The 18878-nt window shown below is 35.4% G+C and overlaps 2 protein-coding genes across 6 annotated transcripts in view; one reads left to right on the top strand and one right to left on the bottom strand.

Moving 5' to 3' along the window:
- The window catches only part of LOC129801176 (40S ribosomal protein S12), a 422333-nt gene that overhangs the window by 201685 nt on the left and 201770 nt on the right, over window positions 1-18878 (top strand). The window lies entirely within an intron of this gene.
- LOC129801157 (huntingtin-interacting protein 1) overlaps window positions 1414-18878 on the bottom strand; it is a 30694-nt gene continuing 13229 nt past the window's right edge. Inside the window, exons 1-10 of one of the 5 annotated variants that reach the window (XM_055845932.1) lie at window positions 13722-13767; window positions 13152-13336; window positions 12579-13000; window positions 12448-12509; window positions 11868-12381; window positions 9373-9542; window positions 9180-9289; window positions 8263-9108; window positions 6939-7410; window positions 1414-2490 (exon numbers count right to left, since the gene is read on the bottom strand). In XM_055845932.1, coding sequence (XP_055701907.1) covers window positions 1586-2490; window positions 6939-7410; window positions 8263-9108; window positions 9180-9289; window positions 9373-9542; window positions 11868-12381; window positions 12448-12509; window positions 12579-13000; window positions 13152-13184 — 3534 coding nt within the window. In that variant the 5' untranslated portion in view covers window positions 13185-13336; window positions 13722-13767 and the 3' untranslated portion in view covers window positions 1414-1585. Of the gene's footprint in view, window positions 2491-6938; window positions 7411-8262; window positions 9109-9179; window positions 9290-9372; window positions 9543-11867; window positions 12382-12447; window positions 12510-12578; window positions 13001-13151; window positions 13337-13453; window positions 13768-18878 lie in introns of those variants that run through there. The other 4 variants (XM_055845934.1, XM_055845931.1, XM_055845930.1 and 1 more) reach the window with 4 other exon arrangements.

Below are 18878 nucleotides of genomic sequence, written 5' to 3'. Positions count from 1 at the left end.
TTTTACAAAAATAAAACTTTAAGCTAAATTAGAAGTTACAAAGGGAAATCGAAGCAATTTCTGATCTATTTTCATAAAAAAAATCTTTCTTTAAAAAACAAATAAAAAAGTTTATCAGCTATCTAACCCTTTTAAAATCTAAGAATATTTTTTACGGCGTTATTACACTTGAACATTAAAATTTTAATGTGATTCACATTAATTGTCGCTTGTGAGCGTCCAAATATGTTATTTGTGTCTTTGAGTCACTTAATATTTGGGATTTTTCTATTTATTGATAAAGAAGTGGACTTGGCCTGCAAAAATAAGTTTAAATTTACCTAAATCACAAATATTTTTCACATTAAAATATTAAAGAGAAAATCGCATTAATTTTTCGCATTAATGCTATAAATCAATTTATATCAAATTTTGCGGGCCAAGTCTACCCTTTTATCAACAAATAGATCAAATTTAAAATATAAAATGATTCAAACACACAAATTACACATTTGGACTCTCACCAGCGACAATTAATGTGAATAATATTAAAATTTTAATGTACAAGTGTGATAACACAGTTATGATCTCAAACGTAAACTTAATTTTTGATTCAGAAAAAGTATTTTTTTGTCAAAATCGGTCAAAACCATCAAAAATCGATGCAGAAATTGATCGAAGAACATTAGTGGAATTTCTTCGAAAATGTTCTGGTAAAGAATTTTAATGATTTTTCAATATGCTCAAATGACAAAGATTGGATTGGATTAAAATTATTAAAATTGGACATTATGCGATTGTTTTGAACTCTGGTTTATCGCGTTGGAAAGACATTTCTTTAACTCTTTCCGGACCGCAGCATATGGTGCAAGCCAATTTCACAATTTTTTAATCAAAAATATCTAAGCTCAGGAATTAATTGAGGTCCTACAAAAAATATCTTACATTTGGACATCCTTATAGTTGGTAATCATTCACAAGAAAAGAATTTTTCTCAGTTCTGAATAATTAAAAAACACTGTTTTTCACAGAATATTCATATGCTGCTTTGGGTACTCAGAGTCCCAAAAGAGACGAAAGAGTTAAGGCTTTTAAATACACGATTAACTTTAATATTATTATCTTTGCAAGTCGAAAATCAAAAGCGTGATTATTAATTTCTTAATTTAATTGAATAAGCCTGGTTAATTCGAAGTCTTGAAGCTTCTAAAAATGAACCGGTTTCGGGTAAATTAAAAATTAATTTTAATTCGAACTTCTTCTCCGCTATTTTTGCGAAGATTTAAATTAAATTGATTTGTGAATAAGCCAATTGGTTTAAATTGAAATTAAACCGATAGGAAACTAGTGATAGATAATAAAATCAGGACCTTGCAAATGAAGTAGAAAAGTATCGACAGAAATTTGAAGATAAATTGTTTGTGAATCATAGACTAAATTTTCTGTAATATTATCATTTATTCATCAAAAAAATCTTGATATATATATAATCTTTTATTTTCCAGACAAAACAAGCTTGAGGAAAATTTCGGTATAAAAAGGGTGGTGTTAGGTAGTGGGGATGAAGAGACTGTGATGCCCTAAGGTGATGTATGTGGAAATGATGTTAGTTTTTAGCTCCATCCTCGCCAGATTGATAGTTTTTCCTCCTAAATGCCGCCAAGAGAAGCCTCTCAGACTCCAAAGACTGCTCCAACTCCAAGACACGAACCTTCAATTCCATCTCCATCATCTTGGCCTGGTGCACCGTGAGCTTCTCTAGATCCAAATCCTGTGAGTCCTCCATTCGTTTTGTGCAATCTTTGGCTGTTGCCACAACGGCTGCTGTTGACTGCGTTACACCCTTGGAAGCTGTTCCAAGAGCAGACAAATTACTGGATCCTCGTGGAGCCTTCACCCGGCTGGCCACAACAAGTTGAGTAGTAGATGCAGCAATCTCCTGGGCAGCCACAACTAAATCCAACTGATGTTTAACTTCCCCTGAAACTGTTTTATTGGCCGCTGTCACCAGGAAATTAGCTCCCTGTGCTACACTCTTAGCCGCCGATATCAAACCCTCCGTCCATTGATGGTTTCTCTTATAGAACTCCTTGGCTGTTGCTGTACCCTTCCCCACAGCCACAATTTCTCCCTGTACGAGCCGTGATTTCTGCACTAGTATCCTGATAGACTGCATCAATATTGTGCAGGCATCCAGAATCTTTTCATTCACTTCTAACTTCACTCCAGAATCTGATGCTCTGGACTGCGAGAGCATATCCTCAATTTTCGTGGCTGCCTCTTCAATTGCCTTGTCCATGCTGGCCAGTTCCGTCTCAAAGAGATCCCCAATATTCTCAGTGGGATCCAACTTTTTGCTCAGGGCTCCAATTCTATCAGCAATCGCCTGAAGATGCGTCTTGACTTCTTCCAGGGCAGCAGCAGCAGATGTTGTATCCTTTGTGCTCAAGAGACTTTCAAAGAGCCGAATATGGTGCTTAGTGTACCATTCTTTCAGTTCTTCAGCAATTTCTATAAAAGCCGAAAAAAAAAGAATTTTATGTAAACTAAAATTCTTCTTTTTTAATTCTTTTTGAATACTCGAAAGTATAACTTTTTAGTCGAATTTGTATACGAAACCAAATGATCCGCATAGCGCTAGGTAAGGTGTTACATTGATCAGCCTCTTAAACAAGATCTTTATTTAAGTACATAAAATAAGTCCTTAATAAGTACTTATAAAGTCCTTAATTATGACACTTTTTAAGAGAAAGTAATGACATCTGGTGGACCATTATTTAACTATTTAATAATAAAAGTATAATTTGTCACAAAAGCGTACTTCTATTAAACTGTTATCAAAAAATGTTCGTGTTATCCATTCGCAATTTTTTATCAGTTTGTAATAGAGTAAAATTTGGAAAAGAGGACACTTAAAAAATAACTTCATATTTTTGAGTGGTGAAGCCACTTGTCATAGTACGACTTCTGTGTGTCTGACTTTCAGTACTATCTGTTTTTGGCAAATTTCAGCTATTCGGAAGTATAAAGGCCTCTACAAATTGAGAACAATGTTCGTCAAAAATTTCGCCAAAAAGCGCCAAAAACACAGCTGAAATTGTAAAGAATCCCAGCTAATTCCATCAAAAAATTTTCTTTAGCTCGTGATCCGGAAGCATAAGTTACCCAAGAGATTAAGGCAACTAATTAAAAAGTGCTTAATTGTAAGGCCTTATTTAAGTACTCAATTAAAATACTTTTCATGAGCCTTAACACAAACTCGTTAATTAAGGACTTACAAAAGCCTTAATTGAGTACTTAGTGTTGAGGCTGAGTCATAGATTTCATTTCATCTTTAGCGCAGTCCTTGTCGGGTTTCAAAACCGTCAAACAGTCTTGATAAGAACCAATACAAAGAAAAGTCGATAATGCAGAGACACTTGAGAATACAGTAGAGTCTCGCTATAGGCCATCGCTCTATAGTCCACAATTTATCGACCGTTGATTTAAAAACACTGATTTTAAGTTAGGTTATGTTTTTTAGTATGCGACATGCATAATTATTTTAATATTTTTGGCAAACTTTATTAAGTAGTTGTGATAATTGTGATCCATAATGAAGAGAGCAAGGACAAGTACCACAATTGCAAAGAAAGTGGAAGCCGTCGAGCAATTTCAATACTAAAAATCGTTGATAATTTTAAAAAATTACATGGACTATAGTGCGACCCAAGTGTCAAATTTGAAACCAAATATGGACTATAGCGAGACTCTACTGTAGTCATGTACTAAAATATTCAAAAAAAAATTTACATTTTTCCTTTTTTATTGGAATATAGGCACTCAATGGTTCAAATGGTAAAGCATTGGGTAAAGCCAAGAATTTTTCTGGCATTAAAGGTGTACGAATTGAATCCAGTGAGCTTCACTGCATTTGATTCCAGGAGGCCCCGTCAAATAATTTCGTCAGATATCTTTAAGTTTTCTGCAGAAAATATCTACACCTCTGCCGAAAATCTGCCGAGAAATCTGTAGATATTCCTACGAATTTTATTTGGGCTTGGGACAAAATTCGTCAGAAATTTTTGCAGATTTTCTGACCAATCCTGGTGCATACTCTGACGAATTATTGTAGATATTTTGCCGATTTTCTGTCGATTTTTCTACATTCCAGACTTTCCAGACAGATGTGTCAGAAATGATAGAATATTTTTCACTGAAGTTTGCAAAATTCTATAGAGTTATTCTTAGTGATATCACAGTGTTTATATAAAATGAAGAATTCTGCGACGCCGTGTTCTAAGTAGAGAATAGTGAAGTGAAAACTTTAAGCAGAATGTCAACCTAAATTTCGTGTTTTTGTATCATTCAATTGGCGATTTTTAAGAAATTATTATTTTTGCTCGCAACTTTTTAGTTATCTAAAATGTGTACTCGGTAATGCTTGTTAAGCAGAGCATACCATTTTCTTTATAGCTTCTACAGTTTCTTCATAAATCAACAATATTTTTGTGAAGTAATGGAGGTTATGCAGATTTTCTAGGGAGAAATTCTGCCGAGAATCTGTAGATTTGCCGAAAATCTACAGATTTTCTACGCAGAAATTCTGCCGAAAATCTACAGATTTTCTCTGAATGTACTAGAATATACCGTTAAAATTCAAAAAACCTCCGAGTAAAATCGACAGGTAGAGCAATGATTTGACGGGGCATGAGACTAATACCCCATCCCTGTATAAGAAAATATAATAATGAATGTCTCGAACTCCCCTTGCGGGGAGGCCTATGTTAAAATTAATGAATAAATCAATAAAATTTCACCGAAATTCCAATCAGTTACTTCCACGTTATTTTGGGAAACTCATAAGGCAAATAATGGTGGTATTCCACAGAAAAATGAAAAGGAGAAATCTTTTTCCTGAACATTTTTTTTTCACAGAAAAAACTAGATGATTTGAGTGTCACTTGCTCTGTTTGACGATTTTTCTGTACATAAATACAATTAACATTGAACTAAAGTTCGTAAAAATTCTCACATTTTTTATTTATTTAACTGTTCTCAGGAGTTCCTACATAATCGACTTTTCATTGTGTTGGTTCCTGTCACGATTGTTTGGTGATTTTAGAACACGGCGAGGACTGAGAAAAACAGTTAAGATATGAATAGATACAAAGAAAAGTCAATAATGCGGAAGCTTTTGAGAACAGTCATGTTCTAAAAAGCCTGTTTTTCCCTTTTTCATTTTTCATAATGGTGCTATGCTAATGCAAAATGGAAACAGTCAAAACTCGAGACAGAAACCAAAACAAAGAAAAGTGGATAAAGCAGAAGCACTTCCGAACAGTCATGTGCAAAAAATATGTTCAGGAGAAAGATTTTCCCATTTTATTATTTTTTTATTGAAATAACACCATAATGCAAACAATGAGAATAATGAATAATGTTCAAGTTAGTTACAAAACCGGTAAAGAGAAGCCTATTCCTCAATTCGTACCAGGATCTCTTATTATTGTGAATGATTCACCAGGAAAGTCGACGATTTAAATTTTGAATTGAATTTGAATTTATTTTATCTCATTCATGATCTTTCCCACCCCCTTGCGTCCACAGCCGTCTTAGTGTTGGTTGGAAATGCCCTTTCTCTTGTTGTTTGTTTCGGTTTTACAATATATTTTTCATTTCATTGGGGATAGGCCAATCAAAAAGAGAGAGAGAGCAATATTGCCAAGCTAATCTAATCAACTGTTTGGCAATTTAATTTTAACCTTATTTCATAACTTCTCATAAACACTACTACTACCATTTACATTTACAAGGTTTGAAAAAATATGATGGTGCTATTCGAATGAAAATTGAAAAGGGGAAATCTTTCTCCTAATTTTTTTTTAGCACAAGACACATGACTGTTCTCAAGTGCTTCTGTATTTTGGTGCTATTCCAATGAAAAATGAGCATGATTTTTAGCACATTACTGTTCTTAAGTACTAAAAACAGACCGTAACCAATGATTCGAATTCGGATTTCAATTGGAAAATCGACAATATAAATTTAATATTTTCGTTCTCATAGTGTTTTGTAGTGGATTTCCTTTATCATGAAAGACAAGATGATAGGTTCTTCTCTCTATACAAAAACTTGATATTTTCCCCAGTTCTCATCTATTGCCTGCACATTTCTATTCAATTTTATTGAAAACATATCAATTTATAACTTCACTATCAATCGAAACGATCTTTTTTTTTAACTTTAGCTCCAAAGCAAAAAAACAGATCCACTTTTCTTTGTGTTAGTTCCTATCACGATTATTTGATGATTTTAGAACATGACGAGAATTGAGAAAAATATAAAGTTTTTGTGTGGAGAGAAGAACCTATCATCTTGTATTTCATGATAAAGGAAATATAAAACACTATGGGAATGAAAATAATTAAATTTATATTGTCGATTTATAGTAATTCGAATATTCCCGCTGCTGAACAAGCTTTCACCCGATCACAATGCCATCTGTCATTCATTGAAATTACATGTGGGAACAGTCATGGTCTTTTTTAGTACCTTGAGAATAGTAATGTACTAAAAACATGCTCATTTTTTCATTGGAATAGCACCATTATCCACTTTCGTTTGTGTTGGTTCTTGTCCTGACTGATTTCGCCAGTTCTCGTCGTGTTCTAAAACCACCAAACAGTCGAGAGAGAAAGTAACAAAAAAGTCGATAATGCAGAAGCAATTGAGAACAGTAGTGCTAAACAGTGTTCAAGTCACTTGTAAAACTATTAATGGAAAGAGAAGCCTATTCTTCAATTTATACGAGGTCAGAGATAAGAAAATGTCATGCTTCCGTCCATGATTGAATTGCGGACCTCTCGCTCTCTTGACAAATAATTGACTGTGCAGATAGCTAACGTATTCGAAGACACACGAATTTTAACTTATTTGAAAAAGTGGAAAATATTTTAATAAATGTTCAGTCTACTTACGTTCACCGTATTCAATGTCCGAAGTTGAATTGCAAACGATGGCACCTTGCATTTGAACTGTAGCCATCAGATGCCCTGCCAGAATAACTTTCCGGGCAAAAGGCTCCACACTGGCATTGTCTGTCACATACTGACCATGACTGAGTCCCAGTTTGGTCAGTACATCCAGCAATTCATCGGCTAACAGCCCAAAATATGTCGGACTTCCTGATGCTCTGCTGTTGAACTCATCCTCAGAGATAGCTCGAGTAGCCAGACTCTCAGAAGACTTAATGCAGGCCTCCAGAAGAGATCTAACCACGACCTCTCCATGGATTTGTGCATCCTTAAGAGCTGATTCGAGATTACCCACAGTTTGCAGAGTGGCTGTATGCTGCTCCTCCAATTCTGTCTGTTGATGAAGTAAATCTTGCAATTCACACTCAATATCAGATTTGTCCACCATCAGACGATCATAGTTCTGCACGAGGAGCTAGAATCATTTCATTTTTTTTGTTTCCAGCGAAAAGAAAATGGGAATTTGCAAATATCAATATTGTGGATTTAGGGGGAAAAAATGAATGAGGAAGTGTTTTGAGTAGGATGATTGAGTTTTTCTTTTTTGTTACCGTGTCTGAACTATTTTGTCTGCATGTGGTGTGAAAACTGTTGTAAAACTGAAAGAATTCACTTGTTTTTTTTTTGTTAGAGATGTCGGACTTATTATAATGCCATATCAAAATTTTAACATTGAAAATATTATATAAAATTCGATTTTCGAAAATAAAAAAATAGGTTTTCAAACTCTACAAATTTGAGCAAGTCTTGCATGAAAATCTTTGTGTTTAGAAAATATTTTTTTTTAGCACTCTACTGTTCTCAAGTGCTCCTACATAATCGACTTTTCTTTCTGTTGGTTCTAGTTCCTATCACGACTGTTTCATGGTTTTAAAACACGACTAGGAATGGAGAAAACAGTCGAAAGAGGGATCAATACAAGAAAAGTCGATAATGCAGCACTTGAGAACAGTCATGTACTAAAAGAAACTTTGCATTGGCAATGCACCATTATGAAAAATTGAAAAGGGAAAAAGTTTTTTTAGTACATGACTGTTCTCAAAAGCTTATGCATTACCGACTTATCTTTGTATTGGTTCCCGTCTCGACTGTTTTCCTCAGCACCAAATAGTCGAGACAGGAAACACTGTAAAGAAAAGTCGATAATGTAGACGCACTTGGGAACAGTAAAGATCTAATAAAAAAACGTGACCATTTTTCACTGAAATAGCACCATTATTCATCAACTACCGACATCTCTGCTTCTGAAGTATTTTAAGAAACTTACCTCATGTTTAGCTTGCATCTCTTCCATATTACCCTTCAAGGTTTCAATTTGTGCATTTGCATCGCTCAATTCCTTCTCCAAATTTTCCCTAACACTTTCAATTTCTTCAGATTTTGCCTGAACATCACTTTTAACGGCTTCAAGTTGCTGGCAAAGATCTTCCTTTTCACTAATAAGTGCTTCCTTTTCTTGTTCAACTTCCTGAATCTTCTGCTCTAATTCCACCTTCAAATCTTCACTCTTTTTCACTTCTTCATCATATTTACAATTTAGCACCTCAATTTCTGACTCCTTTTCAGCAGTCAATTCACTCAATTTGGCCTCTAAATCACCTTTGTCGTTCTGCAAAGAAGCTACTTGCTTCTCAAGATCTTCCTGTAATTCACCGCTTTCTTTGGAATTCTTCTCAACTTCATGCTTCAAATGATCAATTTCTTCTTGCAAATTTGTAAGTTCCTTTCTGTGACTCTCCTTCAAAGCCTCCAGATCAGCTACAAGGGTTTCCTTATCTGATGATAAATTGTCTTTAAAAGACACAAGTTGTTCATTTTCGCTCTTAGCTTCATCCACTTCTCTGGCCAAATTGTCACACTTTATTCTCAATTCGGCAATTTCTGCTGATTTATTAGCTTCCATATCTTCAAATTTCTCCTCAAGTTCCTTCAATTTCCCCTGCAATTCATCCTTCTCTCGATGTGCTTCACTGGAACTCTGCTGCAGAGTCTCCTCAACTTTTGCCTGCTGATGCTGAATGTCTTCAAGTTGACATCTCAATTCTTCTTTCTCTCTAGTCACCTCTGTGACTATTTTTGATGAAGATGCCAATTTTTTACTCACTTCTCCATGCTTCAAAAGTCACAAATTACTTTAGAAATCTTCAATATAATGCGCCATGAGAGAAAAATAAAACTACTTACAGTTCTCAAGAGTTTAACATGCTCATCCCGAATTTGAGAGTACATTGTCTTTAATTTCTGGAATTTTTCTTCGCTGGCTTTGGCACGTTCTTCCTCAGCCATTGCTTTTTCTGCAAAAAATATCACATAAAAAATTTAACTCAATTAAAACACATTCTTAAAGCAAGATTTTTCGAAAATTTGTATCATTTACGTTCTAAAGTTGGTGCAGTTTGCGCTTTCATTTCTAATTCTTCCTTCTCAGCCTTTATCAATTCCATTTCCTCCTGCGCTTGAGACAATTCCGAGTTCATAGCCGTTAATTGTTCCTCAAAACGAGACTGAAGTTCCCGATTTTCCACTGAGCTACTTTTTAGAGATCTCCTGAAATTTGAACATTTTCATCATGAATGAAACGGATCCCGGTCAAAATCCTGAAAGAGAGAATGACGAACACCAAAATTCCGAAAAAGCCAAACTCCCGAACGCTAAAATCCCAAAAGCCAGAATCCCGAGTAGCCAAAATCTCGAATAGGTCAAAATCACGAAAAGCCAAAATCTTGAATGGGTCAAAATCCTGAAAAACCAAAATCCCGTAAAGCTAAATTCCCGAATGAATCAAAATCTCAAAAAATCCAAAATCTCGAGTGGGTCAAAATCCCGAATGGATCAAAATCTCGAAAAACCGAAATTCCGATCGCCCTAATCCCTAAAGCCAAAATCCTGAAAGCCTAAATTCTGAAAGCCAAAATCCCGTATGACTCATAATCTCAAAATTCCGAATGGGTCGAATTCCTGAAATCCCAAAAAACCAAAATCTAGAATGAATCAGAATCCCGAATGGGTCGAATTCTTCAATGGGTCAAGTCCCGAAAAGCCAATTTCCCGAATGGGTCAATATTCCGAAAAGCGAAAATCCCGAATGGATCAAAATCCCGGAAATCCCAAATCCCAAAAACCAAAATTCCGAATAACCAAAATTCCGAATAGCCAAAATCCCGAAAAGTCGAAATCCGGCAAAGCTATAAAATCCCAAAAATGCAAAATCCCAAGTGGGTCACAATCCCGAATGGGTCGAATTCCTAAATGGGTCAAAATCCCGGAAAGCCCAAATCCCGAATGAGTCAAAATTATGAAAAGCTAAAATCCCGAAAAGGCAAAATCCCAAAAATCCAAAATTCCGATTGGATCGAGTTCCTGAATAGATCAAAATCCGGAAAAGCCAAAATATCCCGCAAAGCTAAAATTCCGAGTGAGTCAAAATCTCAAAAATCCAAAATCTCGAATGGGTCAGAATCCCGAATTGGTTGAATTCCTAAATGGGTGAAAATCCCGAATCCGCGAAAATCCAGAATGGGTCAAAATCTCGAAAAGCCGAAATCCTGATCGCCATAATCCCAAAAGCCAAAATCCTAAACACTAAAATCTCGAAAGCAAAATCGTGAAAGCTAAGATTCCGAATGACTCAAAATCCCGAAAAACTAAAATTCTGAATGGATCGAATTCCTGAATAGGTCAAAATTCTAAAAAGCCAAAATCCCGCAAAGCTAAAACCCCGAATGGATCAGGATCCCGAATGGGTCGAATTCCTGAATTGGTCAAAATCCCGAGAAGCCAAAATCCCGAATAGGTCAATATCCCACAAGCCAAAATCCCAAAAGCCAAGATCCCGAATGGGTCAAAATCACGAAAAGCCGAAACCCCGATCACCATAATCCCAATAGCCAAAATCCTTAACGCTACAATTCCGAATTATTCAAAATCCCAAAAAACCAAAATTCCGAAAAGCTAAATTTTTGGTCCAATTGGTGAATTGGTCCAAATCCTGAAAAGCTAAAATCCCGCAAAGCTCGAATGACTCAAAATCCCAAAAATCCAAAATCCCAAATAGGTCAGAATCCTGAATGGGTCGAATTCCTGATTGGGTCAAAATCCCGAAAAACCGAAATCCCGATCGCCATAATCCTTAACGCTAAAATCGCGAAAGCCAAAATCCTGAAAGTTAAAATCCGGAAAGCCAAAATCCCCGAATGACTCATAATACCAAAATTCCGAATGGGTCAAAATTCCAAAAAAAACCAAAATCCCGAATGAATCATAATCTCGAATGGGTCGAATTTCTCAATTGGTCAAATCCCGAAAAGCCAATATCCCGAATGGATCAAAATCCCAAAAATCCAAAATTCCGAATGGATCAGAATCCCACAAGCCAAGATTCTGAGTAGCTAATGTCCCGAATAGCCAAAATCCGGAAAAGCCAAAATTCCGCAAAGCTAAAATCCCAAAAATTCAAAATTCCAAATGGTTCTGAATTCAAAATGAGTTGAATTCCTGAATGAGTCAAAATTTTGAAAAACTAAGATCCCGGAAAGGCAAAATCCCAAATTGCCAAAATCCCGGAATGGGTCAAAATCTTGAAAAACCGAAATCCCGAACGCCCATAATCCCGAAAGCCAAAATTCTGAACGCCAAAATCTCGAAAGCCAAAATCCTGAACGCCAAAATTCCAAAAACCAAAACCCCAATAGCCTTAATCCGGAATTCTTAAAAGTGTCATAGATACTCCCACGGTTGCACTCGCGTTTTTTTCTGTGTTTTGAGAAATTAATCCTCCGTATAATTTCGATCCTTTCAGGACTATGACCAATCGGGATTTTAGCCGGCACCGGAAAAAACATTTTGAATAATAAAACTAATAAATATTTTTACCCTAATCTCTCAACTTCCAACTGCAAATGCCTGATAAGTTCATCCCTTTCGATTATAAGCTTTTCAAAATCAATAGATGGTTGCGGTGGTGGCGGTTGAACTGCTTGCTGTTGCATCGACATATCCACCAAATTGTCCACAAATTCCTCAACTTCTGGCTCTGGTTCACTATTAGGTATCACCACAACGGGTGCCTGATACTCCCCAAAGTCCACTTGAGATGAAAAATTGGGAGCATGTGGTGGCAATTGTGGCACTGTGATCAAACTCACAAAATACTGCAAACTTCTGGATTCATCATAGAATTTTGCCAATTGATTGAAAGCCGTCCGGAAACGTTCACGATGGCCAGTAAGGAGTTCACTTGGTAGATTTGAGTGCAATTTGAACATTATTCGAACGAGAAAGTCATAAAGTGGACTGGAATCTTGAATACAGGGAATCAGAGGTGCTACTCTACATTGTCCGGCTGATGTCATTGAGCTCACATGAAAAGTGGTCAGACTCTTAAACACTGAAATCAACATTTTGTTTTGGATTTTTAAAGGTAATAATATCAAAGAATTCTTCACAGACTAACCAGCATCTTGGAGAGCGATAATTTCATCCAAATAGTCAAACATTTCCACGGCCAAATGAAAACTTCAAGATGAAAAAATGGAAAATTAAAAAACAATCTTTACAACAGCTAAAAAGAAAAATCAGACTCACTAATAGTTAATGTCATTGCCACCAATTTGCTCCAATTCTTCCTTTTTCATTGCCATGCTCCCTGGGAATCTGGGATTCCGATCATGAAATTCTAGTTTTGTCACTAGTAACTTTGTATACTGCTTAATACAAGTCCCATATCCATCTTTGAGGTGACCCCAAAGTTTTCCCAGTTCTGTCAGCATTCCTCTCTGTCTCATTGAATGCTGACATGCATTAGGATGACCCTCCCTCAGGACTTTGTGCAATAAATGGCAAAATTTCCATGCTGTAATTCGATTTTCTTGAAGTGGTTGCCGCACAGCAATGGCCCAGAAGGAATGTGCTCCTCCACTATGGAATGTCCCAATAATTGCTGCCCTAGCATGTTTGACCTTTAGAGGAAATTCAGCTGGACTAAGGGCTTTCTGGATGCTGATGGTCTGTTTTATTTTTTTTTTTTTCAATTTCCCAAGAAAGAGATAAAATGAAACTTTTGAGATAAGACCTGGGATTAAACCTAAAAATAACGTGCTAATCCATGCAAAAAATGATAGCGAAAAGTGAGAGAGATAGAAAGTGTGATTATCTTACCAATTGATAAAACGCTTTATCAGTTTGTGACATAATTGCTTAGGCGTTTTTTTTTTAAATTGATTCTTTTTCACAGATTTTTTTTTAGTTAGTAAAGCGCATAAGAGAGACAAAGGGTGTGTGTTCTAAGAAGTGTATTAATCACTAATATAATTGTAATATTCTTAGTCACTTTTGCAAGGCACCTGTAAAAATATGAAAGAAAGTATTTTTTACATTCAAAATTATTTTAAATTGAATAAAAAGAATGTCTAAAAAAACACAAGAACTTTATAAATTATTGGGTAAAAAACTGCACAAACATTAAAGCAATATCACTGCAGGACAGTGTCACACAGAATAAAATCGATTTCCACTCTTATCAGTAACTGATTTACTGATATTCTACAAAGGTGTAAAGCTAGCGAAATATTCGAAAAAGTACACGCACACACAAATTAATTACACCACCAAAGTCTGCATAAATTTTAAAATATTAACAAAAAAACACTCTAAAAATTGTTCTTTAAAAAAAACACATGATTTGCCTAATTGAATTACAGAAGAAAAGAACAGAACGAAAGAAAACACCTGTTTGAGTGTTTCAAGAGAACCACCATCTACTGAAGCCTCTGACTGATTGAGGGCACGAAAAAAAGCTTATCACAGAACGTATAGTCTATGTATGAATCAGAAGCCGATAAGTAAAAAATTTTCGTATATAATGATTATGTGGATATTCACAGTATTACAAAAAAAGACCCTTCTTGAAAATTCCATCAACATTTCCCAACACAAAAGTAAATAAATTAGTCATCGATTCAATATTTTTTTTTTGCAAATTCAATCGAAAAAGAATACACTCTTTTGTTTTCCTAAATGACACCACAAAGTTTACAAAGTGAAATAATAATACCATAGTCCTCATGTGTCTCACGATTCTGTTAAGATCTGATCGTGAATAGCTCGGCATGATATTGTCAAAAAAAATAGAAATTGTATGACCTTTAACAATATAATTTCACTTATGCTTCATGCACTGCTGCAAAGAACTAATAATTCAACATATTACACCATCTGTAAATCTACTTTTTTTATACTGAGCGAGTTCGGAAGATGAAAAGTGCTCGAGATGGATTATAAAGAAGGGGAAATGTAATGAAATTGGTGAACTAGCGTTACTTTTATTGTAGCCGACACCTTTCATATAGTTCTGTTACTCTATCAGACAAGATTTCTAATATTCTCAATTTTTGATCTTATATTCCAAAGTACTCTAAAGCTTTTTACTATTCATTCCCTTTTTAATTTTTTAACAATATTTTTTTATGATTTAATTCATAGAAGTTATATGTTAATTTGAACATCTCATATTAGAAAGACGACACGGTATAAAATAGAAGGGAATACCCTTTTAATTTAAACAATAAAATTTATAAAAATTATTTTTAAAAAAATCGGTGGCAAAGCATCCCATGTCAGTTCGCAACCGATTTGAACCGATTCATAAATCACTCAAAATATCAGCTAAAATGAAAACAGCTTAGGAGCAATATACAGTGCTGTCTCGCTATATGCACAATTTGGGTACTTTTTTTGACAGTTCTCTCTCTGAATATGCACAACTTTTTTTGAAATTCCCAACGGTTTTTTTCTTTCTTTTAATAAATTATCTTTTTTTTATTGATCTAGAATTTCCCGTGTTATTTTAAATATAATATGAGACAGAACAAATAAAATTAAGAAAATTAAAAACAAGAAAAATTAGTTACCAAGAAAATAATTTTCTTTATTACTTTGTCAAAATGTAAACAAATTGATTTTGAATGCAACCGACACAAAAGCTGTGCATATAGAGAGTGTGCTTATAGAGAGACAGCACTGTACAATTGATTTTTGGTCAAAAATTAGTTATCGCTTCATATGTGATTCATTACGGGTAGAAAACCGATTGGAACTGGATTGTAATTGCCAGAAATTCCAAGACCTTTCCAAGGAGCTCAAACATGACCCACTTCGCTTGACAAATACGCTGTTTAGAGCAATTTTGAATTTTGACTTTGAAAAAAATTTATTATGGCTCCGGCACACCTTTTAGATCGAGAAAATTCCATGAAATCAAAATTCACATCCCTTTCTTTCTCACACTGTCTGACTTATTCTTTTGCATTCCAAATTTGATTAAACTAAATTCAAATTGGTCTGATGTTTAAATGAAGAAGAAGAGTTCGAAAGAGTGGGATAGACATATGCAAAACGGGTGAGAAAGAAAGGAATGTAAATTTCGACTTCATGAAATTTTCCTGATCTAAAAGGTGTGCCAGAGCCATTAGGAATGATTTAAGGGTATTTTCGTGTCTGGACAAAATATCCGCTTAGGTAAAATCTCTACAACATATCCAGAAATGAAAGACTCATACGACGCGTTTTCGAGCAATCTCCAAAGAACATGGTTTTGGAGAATGAGGCGGAAGTGAGAAAATGGGCGGCATACTAACGATATTTGGATCGACTCATAGAGGATTCTCCGAATATTCCAAATCACTATTATTAACCGTTTGGCCTCTAACGGTCAACAATCGACAGAATAGACGGATAAACAACGTGACAACAAAAAAAATCGTAATTTCAGATTTATAAAATTTTACCAAAATATGACCCCTTAGAAATCGAAATGTATATCTCAAAATCGACGAATTATAAAAATACAGCTTACTCTCTGTGGAGTACGAACAATAATAATTCAAGTAAAGAGCAAAATATGAAAGAAACCAGAATCGATATTACAATAATATTAAATTACATTACATTGATTGATTTTTGTTTAAAAATGCTCAAGTGCCTGTTATCTGATCACTACAAAGTAGGGAAGACCGGGGCAGACCTAGCTAGAAAATGAAATTTTCATAGCGTATAATTGTTGAAAAAGACAATTGAATTAGACTGCCAAAGCCAAATATTTTAAAGGATGGTGTTTACTCTAAATAAATAGGGATTTGCTCAATATTCCCTCTAAGGCAAACTATAAAATTTCACTCTTTTTAAATTCTACATCTGCATAACTCTATCCCGGTTTCACCTATATTACTAACATTTCTTTGCTTTGCATTAGCAAGAGTTTCATTTTAAGAGAGAGCTAACATTATAAACAGGAAGTTTGCTTCCGAGCCTATCAGTAAGGTTTGGAGAGTCAGAGTATAAAGAATTGTCTGAATTTGTCAATCATGAGAAGAGGAAATATAAACAGTTTTTTTATTTTAATATTTCTTACATTCAAAATAGTGAGCATTTTAACATTAACCAGCACTGTACATGCCACAGCTACTGAAGAATCTTCAACAACTGTTGAGGACACAACTACTGAAGAATCTTCAACAACTGTTCAGTACACAACTACTGAAGACTCTTCAACAACTGTTCAGGACACAACTACTGAAGAATCTTCAACAACTGTTCAGGATACAACTACTGAAGAATCTTCAACAACTGTTCAGGATACAACTACTGAAGACTCTTCAACAACTGTTCAGGACACAACTACTGAAGAATCTTCAACAACTGTTCAGGACACAACTACTGAAGAATCCTCAACAACTGTTCAGGACATAACCACTGAAGACTCTTCAACAACTGTTCAGGACACAACTACTGAAGAATCTTCAACAACTGTAGAGGACACAACTACTGAAGAATCTTCAACAAGTGTTCACGACACGACTACTGAAGAATCTTCAACAACTGTACAGGACACGACTTCTGAAGAATCTTCAACAACTCTTGAGGACACAACTACTGAAGAATCTTCAACAACTGTTCAGGACACAACTACTGAAGAATCTTCAACAACTGTTCAGGATACAACTACTGAAGAATCTTCAACAACTGTTCAGGATACAACTACTGAAGAATCTTCAACAACTCTTCAGGACACAATTACCGAAGACTCTTCAACAACTGTCCAGGACACAACTACTGAAGAATCTTCAACAACTGTTCAGGACACAACTACTGAAGAATCTTCAACAACTGTAGAGGACACAACTACTGAAGAATCTTCAACAACTGTTCAGGATACAACTACTGAAGAATCTTCAACAACTGTTCAGGACACAACTACTGAAGAATTTTCAACAACTGTTCAGGACACAACTACTGAAGAATTTTCAACAACTGTTCAGGACACAACTACTGAAGAATCTTCAACAACTATTCAGGACACAAATACTGAAAGATCTTCAACAACTGTTCAGGACACAACTACTGAAGAATTTTCAACAAGTGTTCACCACACGACTACTGAAGAATCTTCAACAACTGTAGAGGACACAACTACTGAAGAATCTTCAACAACTGTTCAGGACACAACTACTGAAGAATCTTCAACAACTGTTCAGGACACAACTACAGAAGAATCTTCAACAACTGTTCAGGACACGACTACTGAAGAACCTTCAACAACTGTTCAGGACACAACTACTGAAGAATCTTCAACAACTGTTCAGGACACGACTACTGAAGAAAGTTCAACAACTGTTCAGGACACAACTACTGAAGAATCTTCAACAACTGTAGAGGACACAACTACTGAAGAATCTTCAACAAGTGTTCAGGATACAACTACTGAAGAATCTTCAACAACTGTTCAGGACACAACTACTCAAGAATCTTCAACAACTGTTGAGGACACAACTACTAAAGAATCTTCAACAACTGTTCAAGACACAACTACTGAAGAATCTTCAACAACTGTTCAGGACACAACTACAGAAGAATCTTCAACACCTGTTCAGGACACAACTACAGAAGAATTTTCAACAACTGTTCAGGACACAACTACTGAAGACTCTTCAACAACTGTTCAGGACACAACTACTGAAGAATTTTCAACAACATTTCAGGATACAACTACTGAAGGATCTTCAACAACTACTGAAGAATTTTCAACAACTGTTCAGGACACAACTACTGAAGAATCTTCAACAACTGTTCAGGACACAAATACTGAAAGATCTTCAACAACTGTTCAGGACACAACTACTGAAGAATTTTCAACAAGTGTTCACGACACGACTACTGACGAATCTTCAACAACTGTAGAGGACACAACTACTGAAGAATCTTCAACAACTGTTCAGGACACAACTACTGAAGAATCTTCAACAACTGTTCAGGACACAACTACAGAAGAATCTTCAACAACTGTTCAGGACACGACTACTGAAGAACCCTCAACAACTGTTCAGGACACAACTACTGAAGAATCTTCAACAACTGTTCAGGACACGACTACTGAAGAACGTTCAACAACTGTCCAGGACACAACTACTGAAGAATCTTCAACAACTGTAGAGGACACAACTACTGAAGAATCTTCAACAAGTGTTCAGGATACAACTACTGAAGAATCTTCAACAACTGTTCAGGACACAACTACTGAAGAATCTTCAACAACTGTTGAGGACACAACTACTAAAGAATCTTCAACAACTGTTCAAGACACAACTACTGAAGAATCTTCAACAACTGTTCAGGACACAACTACAGAAGAATCTTCAACACCTGTTCAGGACACAACTACAGAAGAATTTTCAACAACTGTTCAGGACACAACTACTGAAGACTCTTCAACAACTGTTCAGGACACAACTACTGAAGAATTTTCAACAACTGTTCAGGACACAACTACTGAAGGATCTTCAACAACTACTGAAGAATTTTCAACAACTGTTCAGGACACAACTACTGAAG

The sequence above is a fragment of the Phlebotomus papatasi genome, chromosome 2 (assembly GCF_024763615.1).
Source record: "Phlebotomus papatasi isolate M1 chromosome 2, Ppap_2.1, whole genome shotgun sequence".
NCBI classification, from domain to species: Eukaryota; Metazoa; Arthropoda; class Insecta; order Diptera; family Psychodidae; genus Phlebotomus; species Phlebotomus papatasi.
The sequence above is the reverse complement of the archived record's forward strand: the minus strand, read 5'-3'. Positions and strand labels throughout refer to the sequence as shown.